The 19,113-nt window shown below is 38.9% G+C and overlaps 1 protein-coding gene across 2 annotated transcripts in view; it reads right to left on the bottom strand.

Annotated features, from left to right (window-relative positions):
* The window catches only part of SPRED2 (sprouty related EVH1 domain containing 2), a 182,203-nt gene that overhangs the window by 20,867 nt on the left and 142,223 nt on the right, over positions 1-19,113 (bottom strand). For both annotated transcript variants that reach the window (XM_069068954.1, XM_069068953.1), the window contains exons 3-4: positions 16,407-16,575; positions 8,337-8,401 (exon numbers count right to left, since the gene is read on the bottom strand). In XM_069068954.1, coding sequence (XP_068925055.1) covers positions 8,337-8,401; positions 16,407-16,575 — 234 coding nt within the window. The remainder of the gene's footprint in view (positions 1-8,336; positions 8,402-16,406; positions 16,576-19,113) is intronic.

Raw genomic sequence — 19,113 nt, 5'->3', positions numbered from 1 at the left:
TTACAGGGGAGCTTACTTAGGGGTTTGTTGAGAAGTATCGGTTACGTAAGGAAGGAAAATGAACCAGTAATTTAAAAATACATTTCCTTTAAGTAATTAAATAAAGCATTCTAATTTCCCTTTAACATGCCACCCATTGAATCTATTCAAACATCTTCTGAGTTATTTCTAGTCTTTATGATAACTTAAAATCACACAGAAAAAGAAAACTATTGGGTAAATTGAGCCCATCAGCTAAAAGGAAACCAGAAGGAAGAGTGGAATGATGTGGAATCTAATCCTTGAGTCAGGCTTTCCAAACTTAATGTGCCAATTTAAAAATCTATTGATATTCGGTAACTCTTTTGACCCTCAAAGTAAATTAATGAAATCTAGTGCATTCAATACATTCAAGACATTTTCATAAACCCAGCTCATGGAAAGATGCTTCCTGGGAAATGTAGCCCAACTAGAAAGGATTTAGAAATAAACACTCATCAAACCCAGCTCACAGAAAGGACACTCAAGGGAAATGCTTTTAAGTGGCAAACTATTTAGAGACATGCACACACCTTGGAAATAAAGCAATTCCATTTCACACCACAAAATGAGAAGTACTTAAACTATGGGCAGGCCAAGGGATAAGGCTGAGTTGGTCCAAGACCTTGAGAAGTAGCCTGTTATGTTGGAAAGACACAGAACCAGGAATCAGTAGGAACTGGGTCTGAGTCTAGTATCTGACCTTTCTGGGTTAAGTCACCTGACCTATCAATCTCAAGTTTCTTCATCTACAAAATGGAGATAAGGATACAAACTATGTCAAACTGATGGGATTGTTTCAAGATACAAATGAAGCAACTTCTGTGAAGTGCTCTGTAAACTTTTAAATGTTTATGCATAAATGTTATTGTTTTATCACTCACCTCTACCAAAATCTATATTCTACTTCCTCCTTCTGATTTTGTGCCTTAGTACAACTGGTTAGACTGTAAGGACTAGTTTGGTAAGGACTAGACATGGGTTCAAATCTTATCTGGCAGAGGAAAGATCCTAGCTACGTAAGCATGGGTCAATTACTGAACTTCTCCAATGCCCTAAGTTGTAGATGAGAAGCAATGTGACAATTACCCCTACTGGGATTTGTCAGAGGGCTGAAATCACAGTTCTAAAACAAAACAAAACAAAACAAAACAAACAGCAACAAAACCACCATCACATTTGATAAAGACCAATTTTCAAATATAGCTTTAGTCTTTTTGTAGGTGTACGATGATCACAGGAACACAGATCTGGAGGTGGGAGGAATCCTGTCAGCTGAGCCCAATGCCTCATTTTACAGAGGAGATAACTGAGACCCAAGAGTAGAATTACTCCACAAGAGGAAAAATGTGCACACGCTTGGTTACGTTATTCTTCCCACTCTCCCTAATGGAAAAGCTTAGAAACTGAGAAATAGGAAATTTTCATTCATTTCCTTAAAGGAAGTGTTAAGCAAAGCACGCAAATTTCTAAATCAAATACCCTCTGCCTCTGTAATATCCCTACGCCAAATCAAAATACTCTGATGAACTCTGGAGAGGGGAATTTTAGCTCATTTAAAACCTTGCCCTTCCCTGGGAAAAGGGATAACATTGGGAACAACTGCTCCTAATACTCAGAAAAGCAATGGAGATGGAGATGGGGAACTCAGAGTGTCAAGGGTTCATGCTCTCAGCATGGAATGAACCTCTTTACTCTTGGTAAATTTACGGCTAGAAACATGCCCCACTAGGGTAGACACCTGCAATTCCTTGTGGGATATATCCCTGTTAGAAAGCAAAACACATGGAGAAGTCCTAAAAATATACCCCCAACACACCTTTCGGGTTTATTTTTTTTGCCCCCTGAGAATGCAATGGAAATACAGAAACCTGACATTCAAACAATTAGGGAATTAATTAATCTGGTGCTACTTTATTTTATTTTTAAAGAATATACATGCTGGGGAGAAGGCTATATTATTACAAAGCAAATAAGGGCTAGGTATGGCCTGGCATGGCCAATTTCTATCACCTCTTTCCACTTCAGAGTCAAATCAAATCAATGCCATGTGTAGTACATTACTTTTGAAGATACTTAGTTAATAACATTATTCTTTAAACAAGTGCCCACCCAAGTGTTCACAGCGCATTAGCATGGTGAGGTGAGAAAGACCAATATCTCGGAGTCAGTAATCAGTGAGTGTGGTTTTTAGCACTCCCTGTGTTGTGCATATACAGACGTCTTAAGATATCTGGCATTTTTTCTTTATCTCCCCACCCCCCCACAACAGGCTCTCGTGCAGTGTGATAGCTAGTAGTGAAATAAAATGATAGCAACTTCTGTCTCTGAGGAAACTTAGTTTATTAATCTTCTATTCTTCCCTTTCTTATAAGGCCCAAGGATAGATCATAGAATCATACATAAAACTGTAAAGAACTACAGAGGTCATCTAGTTCTAAATGTCTCATTTTACAGATGGGGAAACTGAGGCCCACAGAGGTGATATGACTTGCCCAGGATCACACAGTAATGAGTGACAGAGCTGGGATAGGAATCTGGATCTTTTGACCTTAACTCCACTGTTCTTTCCACTAAGCCACACTGTCTCTATTCAGAGATAACCCCGTTATTTTATTATTGCATTCCTTGCTCTTTTCAGATAACACCAATGGGAATTTTGTAAATATACCTAACATAATCGAGCAAAAGAGCTGAGGTAAATATGGAAAAGGCAATAAATGAGAAGGCAGGAGCCCTGGGTTCTGGGTCTTCACTCTATCACTAGATAGCCAACTGTGACCTTGGACAAGTCATTTAAAAATCTCTAGGGCTCCTTCTCTAAGGACAGAAAAAGAGTCCCATAAGTGCCAAAATATTTGTCACAGCACTTTTTGTGACAGCTAAGAACTGGAGACAAAGTACATGTCCACTGACTGGGAAACAGCTAAACAAATTGTGGTACTTTTATATAATGGAATATTACCGTGCACCAAGAAATGGTAAATACGAAGAAGCTAGAGAATCATAGGAAGACTGATTATGACTGATATAAAATGAAGTAAGCAGAACCAAGAAAATAACATACACAATGACTCTAACAATCTAAGTGGAAGAACAAAAGCCAGAAGACAGAATACCATGTAATTATAATGACCAAAGTTGACCTCAAAGAAGAAATGAGAAAACGCACCTCTCTTCTTCTTCATAGGTGAGCGAATACAAGTGGGTTATATGGTATATAATGCCAGACTCAGTTGATGTGTTGATTAATTTTCATGAGTCACTTTTTTTCCTCCTCTTTCTTTTTCATTCTTTGGGCAGGGTGGTTAGAAGGATATATTCAGAAATGAAGGTAATGTAAACAAAAGATATTAATTAAAATTAAATGAAGTCTCTGGGGATCAGATACTTCACTGGTATTGGAAAGTGTAGGAAGGCTGAGGTGGGACCAGGTTATCTTTTTGGTTCCTTTTATCTCTGAGATCCATGCTTCTAAGGACTTGATATTTCTATGGTTTTCTTCATCTCACAGTGATTCAAACGTTTTCTCATTAACTCCTGTCATACACCCTGTATGCATCCCTACAACAGAGAAGAGACTACCCAAATCCCCAAACAGGAAGCACAGATTGCTTCCTAATAGGCTACAGTGAATATAGGGGCAGCCACTAAAAGGTTAATTGAGCTATACAATTCAACCTCTTTATGAAGATAAAACTCCCTAGAGTTCAATACCCAGCACTCAAAAACAGCAGTGTCTCTTTTACCAGAGCTATTGTGTTCATTCCAATTCTTCCCTCCCCAACACACAAAGAAATTGCAAAAATTCATTTGGTTGAAAGAAACTGAGATTGTCCCTTCAAGGGATCCATAACATTTTTAATATATTTGTTAGAGTTGTGGGGAACAGCCCAAACAATCAATGATAAAAAAAAAGTCCATTAAACAGGATGTTAACATCTGCATGAAATTTTGGCTCCTTATGAATAAGATCTGGAGAAAACAAAAAACAAGCCTAAAATATTCACTTTTCAGACTTCTCTCCCCCAACCTCCATTCCATCAAAGCCCTTTATCACTTTAGTCTAATCCTTTTCAAGACAAAAGGGGGGAGGGGAGAGAAGGTTCACAATTCTACTCCAGTAAATCACAGGCCAAACCAGGAGGGAAGTGAACCCTAGGAGCTAATAGACTGCTCTAGAAGATTCCAGGAAATTCCATTCTTTTATAACCTTTAATGAACTGTAAAAGCTACTAATATAATAGTATATTACCAGAAATAATAATAAATAAAACAAAATAAATAATTAAAAATATCAGAAAACCACACCTATGCATACATACATATATGTATGCATGCATGTGTATACATACATCGATCCATGTGTATATATACATACACATATACACATACATATGCATAAACCTCCCTTAATCTTTAGTTTTAAAATCAGAACTTTGCTATTCACACAATAACAGCTGCTGAAATGCCAAGGAGACAACCACAGATTACAGATTGGACTATGGAGTGAGCAAGCATTTATACATCTCCCCCCTCCCCCACACCCACCCACCCACCCCTCAGCTGCATGCTCCAAAGACCGTAATTTAAACAGGCTACTATTCTCTATCCAAAAAGATTAAGAATGGTTTTAGAAGACTGCAACAGTATATACACGGCCAGATTTTTATGAACTGATATTGCTAAAGAACAGGAATTTGGCAGCTAGCTAAGTATAACCCAGTGTTCCTTAATTTTTTATCTGGCAACCTTACTCCCAGCTATACCATCCTTGAGTGCTTCTATAGACTCAAAATGACCCTTGCAGAGTGCCCCTTGGTGGATTTCTAAGCATTAGACCAGGGATGAAATCTACTCACCCCGTTTATAGAAACTATGGTCCTCCCATCACAGACCCTCAAACTGCTTTTTTGAAAAATGGCAGCAAATTCAGCTCATCTGCTGATGGAGGGTTGGAGTTACAGGGAAGCTGCACGAAGAGGGGCAGGTGACCTCACGTACAGATTCATGTCCACAGGTTGGTCATAAGAAGGACAAAGAGGGAAAAGCAGTAGGACTGTTGAACTGAAAATCCAGCTCAGCCTTAAACACCTACTCCCTGCACTACTCTGCTAGGCTCGGTGGATACAGAGACAAGAAAATGAAACAGTTCCTGCCCTCGAGGAACTTGGGGCTACTGGGGGAACCGGCACATACGGAGATAAACAAAATACAAAATTATATATAATTACCAAACAAAATACTATGACTGGGGAGGGTGAGGGTGGAGAAGCGGGCAACTAATGACTAGGGGAATCAGGAAAAGCCTCTTGATCTGAGCCCTGAAGAGATCTAGGATCCTAGGGCCAAAGTGAGGACAGAGTATGTTCCAGGCATGAGAGACAAGCCTAGGCCAAGGCACAGAGCAGGAGATGGAATATGGTATATGGGGGTCAGCAAGGACTCCAGTTTGACTTGGGTATATGGGGAATACTATGTAATCAGCCTAGAAATATAGGGTGGATTGGTTGGACTGTATGTCTAGCACTTTTCTCTTTGATCTAATCCATTCCATTCCAGAACTAATTCACACTGCTGGGAGTCCCATGGAGATCTCAACATGACAAAGCTGACCCCCACAAAAGACCCCCAAAGCTGCACTAGCCTTAGGATCCTACAAGACAACTGCAGTAATAAACAAACCACTGGAGGGTGGCAAGGATCAAAGGGTTCTGATGTTGGAATGGCCTGTTAAGTTTAAATTGGAGAGAAATGCATCTTAAACATATGCATATTGATAAATATATTTTTTTGAGAAATAAACAGGACTCTTAAAAAGACTGTGTGGCAAGGGAGAATGATATGAAACCTGAATAATCAAAAACTGGGAATGAACTTCAACCCGTACACTGAACATATAAAACTAGATAGAATATATTGCATAAGGTTAGTTGTGTGTGTGTGTGTGTGTGTGTGTGTGCATGCACACACACAAACACACACCCTCAACTAATCCTGAATTGTGGGGCTGCTCTTTCAACTCATTAAGAAACAAATGCTAAAACTCCTAACCAGTCATTTCATACAAGTATAAGACACAAGGGACTTGAACCACTGTGTCCTCACCTTCAAGGGTAAAAATGGACATTATTTGAGAACTGCTGCTCACTTCTTTCACTTGAGTTTTGGCAGTACCTTGTTTATTCCCACAGTAATGACTATAAGGAGACTGCAGGAGCCCTCTTTGTTCATGGCTTGTTGGTCTCTATACATATTTCTGTCTGGAGGTTCCCAAACTTGGCCCTCTTTGGCTAAAAGTCGGATATGTAAGACATTAAGTACACCTTGACAGAACTTTCCTTCCCCTCAAATCTTTTTTTCCCGTTAGTAATATGTCCTATTTTTTTTTTGGGGGGGGGGGGCAGGGTTTGTCCTTTTTTTTTTGGAGGGGGTAAGGCAGGGCAATTTGGGATTGACTTGCCCAAGGTCACACAGCTAGTTTGTGTTTTAAGTGTCTGAGGCCACATTTGAACTCGGGTCCTCTTGACTCCAGGGCTGGCACTCTACTCACTGCACCACCTAGCTGCCCCTAATATGCCCTATTTTAAAGTACGCTGCCTTCAGAACATTGGGATTCAGGGAGCTCAGAGCCTAGTCTCACATCTTGCTCTCTGCTCTAAGTGTTACCTAAGATGGGTCATTTTCTGTCTCTGGACTGACTTTTTTTTTTTAAGTCTGAAAAAGGAAGGTGGTAGAATTAAGCGACCTCTAAGTCCCCTTTCTATAATTCCATTGTGCCTCATTTCACATCAGGTAAATTAAGTAAAATTTCTATCCCAGTTTTATAGGCATCAGAAAGAAACACAGAAACATGTTTTAACCTCTCACAGCAGATAACAGGATGGCAATAAACTATTCTGGCTTCAATCAGGCCTCATCCCCCCCTCCATTCTATAAATCACTGCTGGCAGGTAGCTGGGAAGCAGCTGCTAAGGATAACTTTGCTCCAGAGTACAGGAAGCCACCTTTTAACCCGCCTGCTGTTGTTTGTTTCTGTGAACTGTGACAAAGGATCAGATGATATCAGCAACATGCCAACTGTGGAGGGGATCTGGTCGGAGCACTGGAGGAAGCCTGCTCAGATCCAGTCACTTCATGAAGGCAAATGACCGCTGGGGGTGGCTCTTGTCGAGTCAAGCAGGGTCTCCTCGTTGTCCTCTGCACACACTGTGTTCATTCTTAGCTCCAAGCCTTTACTAACAGGATCACAGCCTCAGTAACTCCATGGGACCTCAGAGATCATCAGACTCAACCCTCTCGTTTTACAGATGGGGAGACTAGGACCAGGGAAGGTTAAGTGATGTTCCCAAGACCACACAGGTAGTAGGGAGCATGGTAATATCAGGCTCTTTAACCCCAAATCCCCTCTTCGAGAGTCCCCAAATGTTTCACCTTCTCCACAATTATTTTTCCAGTCACCTCCAGCCCTCATCAATCTGCCCCTTTATACAACACCTACCACACTTAATTATACAATGTCTTATGCATCTTAAAAAAAACCAAACAAACCTGTGTTATATCAGTCTTCTTTACCTAAAAAGAGGGCAGAGATTCTGTGTTGTCTACTTTTGTGCAATCCATAGCCGAGCTGAGTAGGCATATCATAAAATACTTGTGGTCTGACATTAAATGACAGTGTAAATCACAGAAAGCAATTGGTTGGGCTGTAACATATTTAATCAACTGTCTTTCCCTTATAACCCTCATCCCAAACCTTTATTGTCTCTTGGTCTTTTTATTTTTATTTTTTTATTTGTTTGCTTTTAAATCATAGACTTTTAAATTCTTTTTAAAAAAAAAAATCCAAATTCTCTGCTTCCCTCTCCTCTCCCTACTGAGAAGGTATGAAAAACAAAATCTCTTACAAATATGTATAGTCATACAAAAGAGATTTCTGTTTTAGCCATGTTCAAAAATTAAAAAAAAAAAGAAGCAAGAAAAAGAAATCTATGTCAAAGCTACATAAGGAAGTAGATTTAAAGGACAGTGAAGACTCCCATGGAGTATCCTTTGGGTGCTGACTTTGTGTGATATTATCTTTACCTATGACAGTACAAGGTCCAAAGAATGAGAAATTAGAATGGATAAAAATGTGAAAGGAGATATATGCTCAATGGTTGTATTTGAAGAAATAAATCAAGTACAGGCTGAAAGTGTTATCTCATTCCTGTAACTGGAACCCATAAATGGAATCTTTCTGACTCTTCATCCAATTATCTGAGAAAAAAAAAACCAACAAAAAACAAAAACAAACCCAATGGACTAAGTGCACTTACTGTAAAAACGTCGTCATCTCCAAGCTCGGCTTCATTATGGATTGTTGAAGAAGAAGTTGTAGATCCTAGAAAGGAGATGGGAAAGAAAAAAAAAATATATATGTAAAGAAAAGGTGACCACGAGGAATACATTAGACTTTCAAGAATAATGTCAATTTAGCTAACATTCTGCTATGTGTTTCTGGCCAATATGGATCAACACTAATAAAATGCAAAAACCCAGTAAACATTTTATACTTTCAATGCCTGATTCATAAATTCATGATTTATTTAGCACATACAGCCCCTTCTACTGATGCAGACTGTAACCACCTCTACTTTGCCAGATGATCTCCATAAATCATGGTGGTCAAAGAAATGGTCATGCAGGAGTCAACCCTCTAGTGACGAACCTCTCAGATCTGGGGTGAACCTTTCAAAAGAGACACCTACCCCAGAGTTCATTACTGGATCTGCAGTCCTTGAAGCTTTATAGGACTGGTAGGCCCTTTCATAGTTTATGCTTCACTGAGAAAACATTTGAGAGCCCAAGGGTTACTGTTATGCTATGGTGAGGCATCAGAGCAGAACTTTACTTAGGCCAGCTAACAAGCAGAGCTAGACTGGTCATTAATGACCTGTTTGACCTTGGGCAACTTCTCTGGCCCTGTTTTCTCATGGTGGAGGATGAGGGAAATGGGTTTAATGATTTCTGGGATCACTTCCAGGTCCAAACATTCTAGGACTCTTAAAAGCCAGATTGTGCCAACTCTTATGACTTAGAAGTAAGGATCTCTGGCAACGGCTGAAGATTGGATTTTTGGACCCTTAAATGCACTGTTTCTTCTGTTGGCACTTAAAATTCTGGGGACTTATTTACACCCTGCTGTCTTCAGCTAAAATCTAGGGGCACGTCAGGAAAAAAAAAATCCAGCTTATCTCATGCTGGAACAGGAATCAGCCTACGAAAGCTAAGTTTATTTACAACTTCACATCTTTCTTCATCCTGGTATGCAAGTGTATATAAATATTCTTGGAAAATAGACTAAACAAAAAAAGCTTATATTTACAAGCAGGCATGGCCTACCCTCTTTCCTTTTCCTATCAGGATTAATAATGTGTGCAGTAATTAAAATGAAGTTAGTGGTTGGCAAGAAAAAAAATATACAAAATCATCAGCCTTTTATTCAGTCTCCCTCCTCTCCCCCTTTTATAAGATGATTAAAATTTAAGCTCTGATCCATTCCTTGGTTAGGATTTTCAGGAACAATGATACTACATGGGTGAATTTGGGTAAGTCACTTAACTTGGGTTTTCTTATCTGTAAAATGGAGGTGGGGGTGGACTAGATGGCCTCCAAGAGACCTTTCTAGTTCAGGATCTAGGAGTCTATATTTCCTCCTTTACCAATATGCAAAGAGATTAAAATATCGCCCTAAAAAAGGTGTGAGGAACAGTTGTCTAAACATTCAAATACAGTTCCTGAAAATGTACAACCAAATAAACAGACTGTTGGCACATATATTGATCTCTCCATCATGATTTCAACTGAGCATCAGAATTCCTCTCTTCAAAGCCCATTTAAAAAATTTCTTTTTGGAGACAACTGGGTTAAATGACTTGCCCAGGGTCACACAGTTAGTAAGTATCTAAGGCTGGATTTGAACTCAGGTCCACCTGACTTAAGGGCCAGTGCTCTAACCATTGCACCACCTAGCTACCCCAAAGCCCACTTAAATTAAAGTAAGTTAGAGTGTGTACTGACATCAGAGCCAAGCAAAGTATAGTGCTCAGATAAGTTAAGATGGAACAGGATACATTCCAGGTAACAGGGGCAAGACATAACTACTAAACAAATGGTGCTGTTTAGATTTAGAGTCAGGAAGACCTGAAATCTAATCCTACCTCAGTCATGTACTAGCTGTGTGACCCTGGGTAAGTCTCTTAATCTCTCTCAGCATCATTGCAAAATGGGGATAATAACAGCACCTACTCCCCAAGGGCAGTTTTGAGGATCAAATGAGATGATATATACAAAGTTCTAAGCAAACCTTAAAGAGCTACTAGCTATTAATAATGACAGAAATGTGGTCTGATGTCCATTTCATCAGCAATTTTGTTTTTGCTTTTTGGAGGGCAATTGGGGTTAAGTGACTTGTCCACGGTCACATGGCTAGTTTTTGTGTTAAGTTAAGATTTGAACTCAGGTCCTCCTGACTCCAGGGCTGGTGCTCTATTCCTGTGCCTCCTAGCCGCCCCCATCAGCAGTTTTGAAGGTGTATTTTCATGCTTACACTTTAAACACTTGCCTTTTACAACAACCCTAGATTTGGAAAATGAATTTTCGTTTATCTGTTCAACTACCACACAGTTGTAGTTAATAATAGACTAAAACCCTTGTGTGCTTAAATGAGTTTGAGGCCATGCACTTTTTTTTAAAGGTGACTTTCACCCATCTCTTCCCACACCAAATAATGAGTGAAGGACATGTTATTATTGCTCAAATAGATTAAAACAGGTTTTTGGTTTAAAAAAACAACAACCACCAAATAGATCTTCCAAAGGAAGTTCTGATTTGGCTACTGACGTGTCATCCTTAGTCATCTATCTTTCTCAATGGGAAGAATCCGGGGTCTGCTCACTGAATGGGCTGGAAGGCAGACTATTCCTGTAGGTTTGTGCCTGTGGATCCTAGCCACCGTCCCCAACAGCCATGCTTAGTAATCTACTGGAAGCAACCTTGAATGGCATGAGTATGACATGATTCACTAGATCGTATTTAGTCACTGGATTAAATCCGTAAGTTTGATGCTATTTAAGGAAGAACAAAAAAAAGGTAGAAAAGACATTTTCTCCTTAAAAAGTAGTTAGTTCCCTATTTAATTTTTGGTTTCATTAAGAAGGGAATACTACTGTACCGTCCATGTAAAAAAAAAAAAGCAGAGCTGTTTACTAAACAGTAACTTTAATTTTATCACTGAACTAAAGGGAAAATAAAATCAGTAGAGTGTATTCAAAGGACAGGTAGTTAAAAGTATACAGAAGTCACCAACATCCTCCACCTCTCTTTACCCAGGAGCTTTTCTTCAGAGCACAAAATTGGGATCAAACTATAGTGGCATGAAACAAGTTCACTGCTGGGCCTAATGTTTTTGTATAATGTCCCCCTAAACTACAAAAGTGTACCTCCTGATAATATATGAAAACAGAATGAAGTAAAGATGCGAAGGGAGTCCCAGACTGTGCAGGACCCTGAACCTTAAGCTAATGGATTTGAACTTGCTAAACAATAGAGTGTCACTAAAGAGACCGGAGGAAGTGGGGAAGGATGGGGGAAGAAGTCACTAAGATAGCTCCTACGTCATGCCAGGTGCTAAGTGCTTTAAAAATATCATCCCATTTAGCCTTCATAACAATCTTATGAGGCAGGGGTTGTTATTATCCTCATTTTACAGTGGAAGAAACTGAGGCAAAGAGGTTAAGTGACTTGTTTTAGGTCACACAGTTAGTAAATGTCTGAGGTCATATTTGAACTCAGGTCTTCCTGACTCCAAGCCCAGTGTTCTATCTGTGGCTAAGACTAGACCAATAGAAAAGAAAGATAAATTTGCTGCTATCAATATGAAGAATGGGTTAGAGAAAAGAACAAGAATGAAATTGGTTAGGAGGCTATCGCAGCAGTGTATATGCATGGGTGGTAGCAATAGATGAAGTGTGAGTGATCATGAAGAAAAGGGAATAAGGTGAGTGATTTTGAGGAGGCATATTCAAAAGGATTTGGTAACTGATTGAATATGAGAAGTAAGGTAGAAGGAAGATTCCAAGACCACACAAAGGATGTGATGCAGGAGACTGGGTACATGACAAAACCACTGCCAGAAATGTTGAAGCTCAGTGCTAAGAACATTATCCATCAATACAACACCCAAGGATCTGGGATTTCATTAGTGCTGGTCTGCCCTCCACCAACACAACCCTTAGAAATCTCAATAGGCAAGTCTTGGGGAATTACCTGAAGCTCAAGGGATTTTAATGACAAGGCGACCTTGGTCATAGAGTTAGTAAGCATCAGAGAAGACTGATTTGAAACCCAAATCATTCTAATAACAAGTCCCCCACTTTATACACCATGTTACTTTGCTTCAAAGAGTAGAGGGTCTTTGCATATAGTTAGTAATTAATATGTGTGTTAAATTTAAATTTGAAATTTCTAACGGATGCATTAAGGTCAAAGAAGGATACCTGAGTAGAGATATCCTATAGTCAAGTGGAGAAGAAGATCTGATGCTCAAAGAGAGGAAAAGGAGATATAAAAGTCATGTTTGTAGATGTAGTAGCTAAAAGCCAGGGGGGTTAAGAAAAAGAATGTTGAAAAAGCCCAGGATTGGTCAACAATGGTAAACATCTAGAAGCAGCAAGCAGGTGCAACTGATGGAATGCTAGATGTGGAGTCAGGGAGAACTGAGTTCAAATCCTACCTCAGACTAGCTGTGAGGCTCTCAGCAAACCACTTAACCACTCTCTGCCTCAGTTTCCTCAACTATAGAATGGGAACCAGAACAGCACTTACTCCCCAGGGCTGCTGTGAGGACCAAATGAGATCATATCTGTAAAGTGCTAACTACAGTACCTGGTACATAGTAGGTGTTTACTAATGCTGATTTCCTTTCTCCATTCCTTTATCTTCCTTAAGAAGTCAAGAAGATGGTAGAAGACACAACAAAAGAGAACCACAGTAAGAGAGATGAAAGAAGAACTAGAAGAATATGGTGCTTCAGGAACGAAGGTAGAGAGGATTATCCTTTTCTTGGAGGTCTGGTCAACAGCATCAAAAGCTAGAGAGGTGAAAAAGTTTAAGGTCTAGAAAAGGCCACTGGAATTAGCAATTAAAGGGTGTGTTGGTAACATCTGAAGATGAATATTGTGAAAAAATAAAGAATAGGCTTGGGGGCAGCTAGGTGGTTCAGTGAATAGAGCACTGGCCCTGGAGTCAGGAGGACCTGAGTTCAAATCCAGCCTCAGAAACAATACTTTCTAGCCATGTGACTTTGGGCAAGTTACTTAACCCCAATTTCCCCTCCAAAAAAAAAAAAAAGAAAGAAAAGAAAAGGCTTGGCCTCAAAGAAGAGCTATGAGAAGACACATCACCCTGCTGCTTTGCAGAGACAAAGGGGTCTACAGATGTGGTATATTATATAAAATAACGGCTGGTGTTTTGTTTTGGTTTTTTTGGGTGGATATACTTGACTCTATCCTGGTTCCAGGGACCTTGTTATCAGGAAATTAATTATCCTTCAAGACTGCAACAGCCTTAGTACTCACAGTACCCTGTGATTGGAGCCCTGAGCAAAGGACTTCTCCCAAAGCTCTCACTTTCCACCTGGCTCTACTCCTTTGGACTGAACTCCGTCATGCCTCCACACCATCCTCCTCTCCCTGCTTGCTTTTCAATTTCCTTTTGGGTGTTGCCTTCCCCCATTAGATAGCAGAGATTGTTTTTCTTTTTCTTATTTGTATCCTCAGTGCTTAGAACAGTGCCTGGCACATAGAAGGTACTTAACAAATGTTTATTAGCTGACTGACTACTAATCAGTTTTGTTGGGAAGATAAGGTAATTGGGGTTAAGTGACTCGCTCAAGGTCACACAGCTAATAAGTGTCAAGTGTCTGAGGCTGGATTTGAACTTAGGTCCTCCCAACTCCAGGGCCAGTGCTTTATTCACTGCGCCACCTAGCTGCCCCTGTTTTTTTCTCTCTCTTTAAAAAAATATCTTTATGATGGCTCTTTGGGACTGAGAAAATATATGGGGGGACATATAGGTGACTTTAAAAAAAAAGATATATTTTTAGAAAAAAGCTTGTTGGTGAGAACAATACTTAAGTAGAAGAGTTGGAAGTTAGACCAGAAGGGTGGAGAAGAGAGTATGAGACAGGAACATTAACTAGCTGGGTGGCAAGTCCCTTGATTTCTCTTGATCTCAATTTCCTCAACTGTATTAGAAGACCTAGGTTCCTTTCCATTTCTAAAATTCCATCATTCCTATTCTTTAGAATATTGAATATAAAAAGGTAACTAGAATTAGCTAGGTTCTAAAATTATTTGCTTTATTTTAAAATACTGGGCTTTTGTTAACAGACTCACAGATATAAAAAGATGATTCAATCTCCCCCGTTTTTTATAAACTAGCTAGAAAGGACAAAGGTCATTAGACCAATAAAAATCAAAATTCCTTTTTGTTGCTCATCCAGAGAGAAGAGATATCTGTAAATTAGAAACCCTTAGGATGTTGTCTGTAAAATGTGGGGGAATGGATTTGACAAACTCTAAGGTTCTTTCCAACTCTAAAATGAAGATAACTAATGAATGGGACAGGTTATATTAGTACTCCTTTATATTTTAGCCTCAAAGTTGTCAATATAGGAAGAGGTAGAGGCCATCTAGTCCATGCCTCTGCCTAAAAGGAATGCAGCACAAAATTATTTTAAATTAATGGATATATAAATCCAAGTGCCTCATAAAGTATTAAATACCTTTGGCAACATAAGTTCCTGCAAATGGTAGTATATTGTACAATGGAAAGAGTACTGTATTTAGGATTACAGCTATGCCACTTACTACCTCTGGGACCTTAGGAAAACCATTTAACTTCTCTGAGCCTCAGTTTCCTCTCTTGTAAAATGAAGGGGTTGGACTACATAATCTCTGAGGTCCTTTTTATTTCCAAAGTAATGAATAAATTCTAGTTCAAAATAATGAATCTATGATTATTACTGTCTGAGAATGGTGAGATACTGGATCATATCTGGGGCTAAAGTAGTCTAGATTCAGAAGGAAGGAAACAAGCATTTGTTAAAAGTCTACTCTGTGCCGGCACTGTGCTGAAGACTTCATAGATACTGCCTCATTTGATCCTCACAACTATGCTGGGAGATTTGTACTATCATGAGCTTCACTTTACAATTTAGAAAACTGAGGCAGATATAGAGGTTAAATTACTTACTTGGGTTACAAAGCTAGTAATCACATGAGGCTGCATTTGAGCTCAGATCCTTCTGACTCTAGACCTAACACTATCCAATCTGTCATCAGCTACCTCTTAGGTACAGTTGGAGAAGGAGACTGGGAGACTCGGTCTATTCAAAGGCTAACAGATACTATTGGACTTCACTCCTGGACTGACCTGGACTGGACACAGATGCTAGATAGCTTATGAACATACACAGGAGCTATTCCATAAATATCTATTGGTTGTTTGACTGACCAATCACAGACTAAATCAGAATATAGGGGGGCAGGGAATAAACTGCTGGATCATTTCCCAGAAGCTCAGCCTCCTGGAGCCTTTTCTTAATAGAATATGACTGTGAGTTTGTTTGGAGCCAATTGGATATACCCCAAAACAAAGGCGTTTTGGGGACAGGACTAAAGTAAATTGGTATAAGGAATTCATTTTTAGAACTTCAACCCATTCAGTTTATCAAGAGTACTACCTGTCTTGGTTAAGTATCCTAATATCATGAGTAGCAAGTGTCGAAAGGTCTTCCTTCAATCTAAATGACTTCCCCTTATTAGAAGGTCTATTTTCTTTTTTGCTTTGGGGATGTCACTTCAGTATCTCTACCCAAACCTATTCTTAGGTACACCAGCTTCATTCAAGGTTTAGGCCATGTATCACTGCTTATCGGAAAGGTCTCCTACTTTCCTTGGTTGTTTATGCCTGTTCTGTCTTCCTCGAACGATCAGATATGTATTTAGCTGCTTACATGTTGCAAGTGGCCCGAGAGAGTATAAACTCTTTGAGGGCAGGGCCTGCTTTTTTTGCTTAATCTTTGTACATCTAGTGTCTAGGAATAGTGTCTTGCAAAATGTACGCATTTAATAAATGGCGGCTGGACTGGATACCAAGCCTTTGCATCTAGCTATCTGATCTAATCCAAGAGCAGTGCCAAGAAATACCCTTCAAGGGGGAAAAAAAACCCAAACAAAAGTCCCATAACCCCAACAAATAGCATTTTAAAAAAAGCTTAAAAACTTGAAAATTCACACAATCCTACTACGATATTAGCAGAGTCTGATTAGACAATCCAGTACCTTCGATCAGGTCTTCTATTGCTTTCCTCACTCCTCTGTCAAAGGCTCGTGCATCAGCTGGGCTTTGGAAAGTAAGCCCAAACTTTCTATTATCGACTTTCCAATGATGAAACGTTGGGTTTGCTTTCGTGTAGACCAAGTCTTTTCTTATGTAGCATTCCAATACCACCTAAAATATTTAAATACATAGGGATAGTTACAAGTGTTATTGTTTTAATGGGGTCTAGAAGCCTAGTTATGAAGAGATGGCATTGTGGTCTTCAGCTTTTGAACTATAAAACTCCAACAGTTAAAAAACTGTAACAATATCAAAGTTGCCTTTTTTTCCTTGCTTCTTCCCTAGCTGCTACCTTGTTTCTTTCTCTTCATTGGTTATCAAATTTCTCAAATGAATACTTTCAACACACTATCTCAATTTTCTTACCACCCATTTAAATCTCTACAATCTCACTTCCCTCTCTGCCTCTCTACTGAAATTAGTCACCCATCAACAAATATTTATTAGGCTTCTACTATGTACCAGGCACCCTGCCACTCTACAACCTCTACCAACCCACCTCCTCCAACTCAAAGGCATTTTCTTTATCTCTTTGGTCCATGTGGCATAACAGTGTTTCTTGGAAACAAGAAAACGTGGCTTGGAATCCTGTCCCTGACCCTTGCCATTTGTATGGCCAAGTTACAACCTCTCTGAGTTTCAGCTTCTTCATCTATAAAATGAGAATAATCCTAGCACTACCTACCTCACAGACTATTAGGAAACTCATGTGAGATAATGTATATAAAGTTCTTTTGCAAACTTTTAAGCACTATATAAATACCAGCATTATTATTGTTCTTAATCTTTCTCCTGCATTTGAAAGTGTTGACGTAACATTCTCTCCTTCCTTAGCTACTGAGATAGAGAACTGAGTTTTCTATGTACTCATACTTAATTTCCTTCATAAGGTCTTGTTTCTCCCATTTTCCAACCAATTACTTCTTTCATCTAGTCTCAAGGTTTCAACTATCATCTCTCTTCTAACAATCCCACCCTATAAACATTGCCCATTCTTCAGATCCAACTACTTATTGATCTGGATGCCTTAGTCAAATTCCATACATTTAAAAATGAATTTGCTATCTTTTTTCCTCCTTCTGTACTTGTTTTTGGTCTCCATCTTTATTATACTACTCTTTTCTCTGCTACCCAGGCTCAAACTTGGCGGTCATCTTTGTTTTATCTATCTCCTTTATGCAGGTATTCAATGGGATCCATCAATATTTTCTTTGAAATACTTTTTGTAACCAGCCCTTCCTTTCTATTCTCATTGGCAATTTCTAGTTCAGGCTCTTATTATCTGAATGCTGGACTATATAGCTTTCTAACTGGTATCCTTGACTCCAGTAGCCATCCTGCCTTCACACCTATGACAGTCTCAACTTCCCTGAATATTATTATATGTCAATCCTTCTTTTGCTCTAGAAATAGTACCACAGATAAAGAACTGGGTTCTTTCTAGTCTCTTACTGGCCATGTCAACTAGGGCAAGTCATGTAACCCATCTGAAACTGTATCCTCATCTATGGAACAGGGATGATAACTATCTAATTATTGTTGGGATCAAATAAGATCATGTATGGGAAATGCTTTGAAAGCTATAACACCCTGTAGGGAAAAAAAATTATGTCAAGATGGACACAACATCCTACAAATGCATTAAGCTCACTCTTGATTCTGGGCAAATTGTTGATCCTGCTATATGAAAACACTCTCTCCTCTTCAAATCCTACCCATCCTTCAAGGCTCAGCTCAAGACCATCTCCTTAATGAAACCCTTCCTGACCAGCCTAGCCTTCACTGATTTTCATTTCCCCAGGATCTAATAAACAGGATCACAAATTTGAGGCTGGAAGAGCCTTTGTATCACCTTATCCAAACCATTTGTTTTATTGATGAGGAAATGGGAGCCTAGAAAGATGAAGTGAATTGCCCAATGTCATACAGGTAGTAAGAAAGGAGAGAAGAGATTTTAAAGTCAGGTTTTCTGATGCCAAAGCTGACATGCTTTCCATGGTACTACTAACAGACTCTACATTTTGATTGTACCACAAGATTTACTTATATGCTATCACATCTTATTTTACAATTGCTTCATGTGTATTAACTTTTGTGTCCCTAAGCAGGTGAGCTTTTTGAGGATGGGCCACTTCCAAGTCTTAGATTATGTTCTACTATTTATCATGATGCTCAGAACATAACAAGTACTGACTGAATAAATGATCATCTTCTAAAGTTGTTTTGAATAAAAAACCATTTTAAGTAGGTAAAAGAAAATTTCTCTTTTATTGCTGATCTCAAAATACTGTTTTCTTCCATAATGTATTAAAATATTGATATTCTGAATACTACGAGGAGTTTGCTCAGCTGTATGATATCAATACAGCATTGGTCATAATCATAATAAAAAAGTAAAGAATTAATTTAGGTGAACTAAGGGGAGAGGTAGAATTTGGTCTGAATTTAATGTAAAGAATAAGCCATCAAATTTTAAAATAAGTAGAGTCATATTATTTTAAGACAATTCAAGAGTGGAAGGATCCATAAAATTGATAATTGCTTAGAAGATAACCTGCAATATGGCAAAAAGAAGTCCTTCTTGAATAAGATTTTTTTGGTGGTAATTTAGTATATCAAAAAACCAGGATAATCAATGACAACTCATTA

Source organism: Petaurus breviceps, unplaced genomic scaffold, assembly GCF_028583685.1.
Source record: "Petaurus breviceps papuanus isolate PSGF00001 unplaced genomic scaffold, PetGlider_PUasm1.0 90775, whole genome shotgun sequence".
In the NCBI taxonomy this organism is placed as follows: domain Eukaryota; kingdom Metazoa; phylum Chordata; class Mammalia; order Diprotodontia; family Petauridae; genus Petaurus; species Petaurus breviceps.
This window is presented reverse-complemented; position numbering and strand designations above follow the sequence as displayed.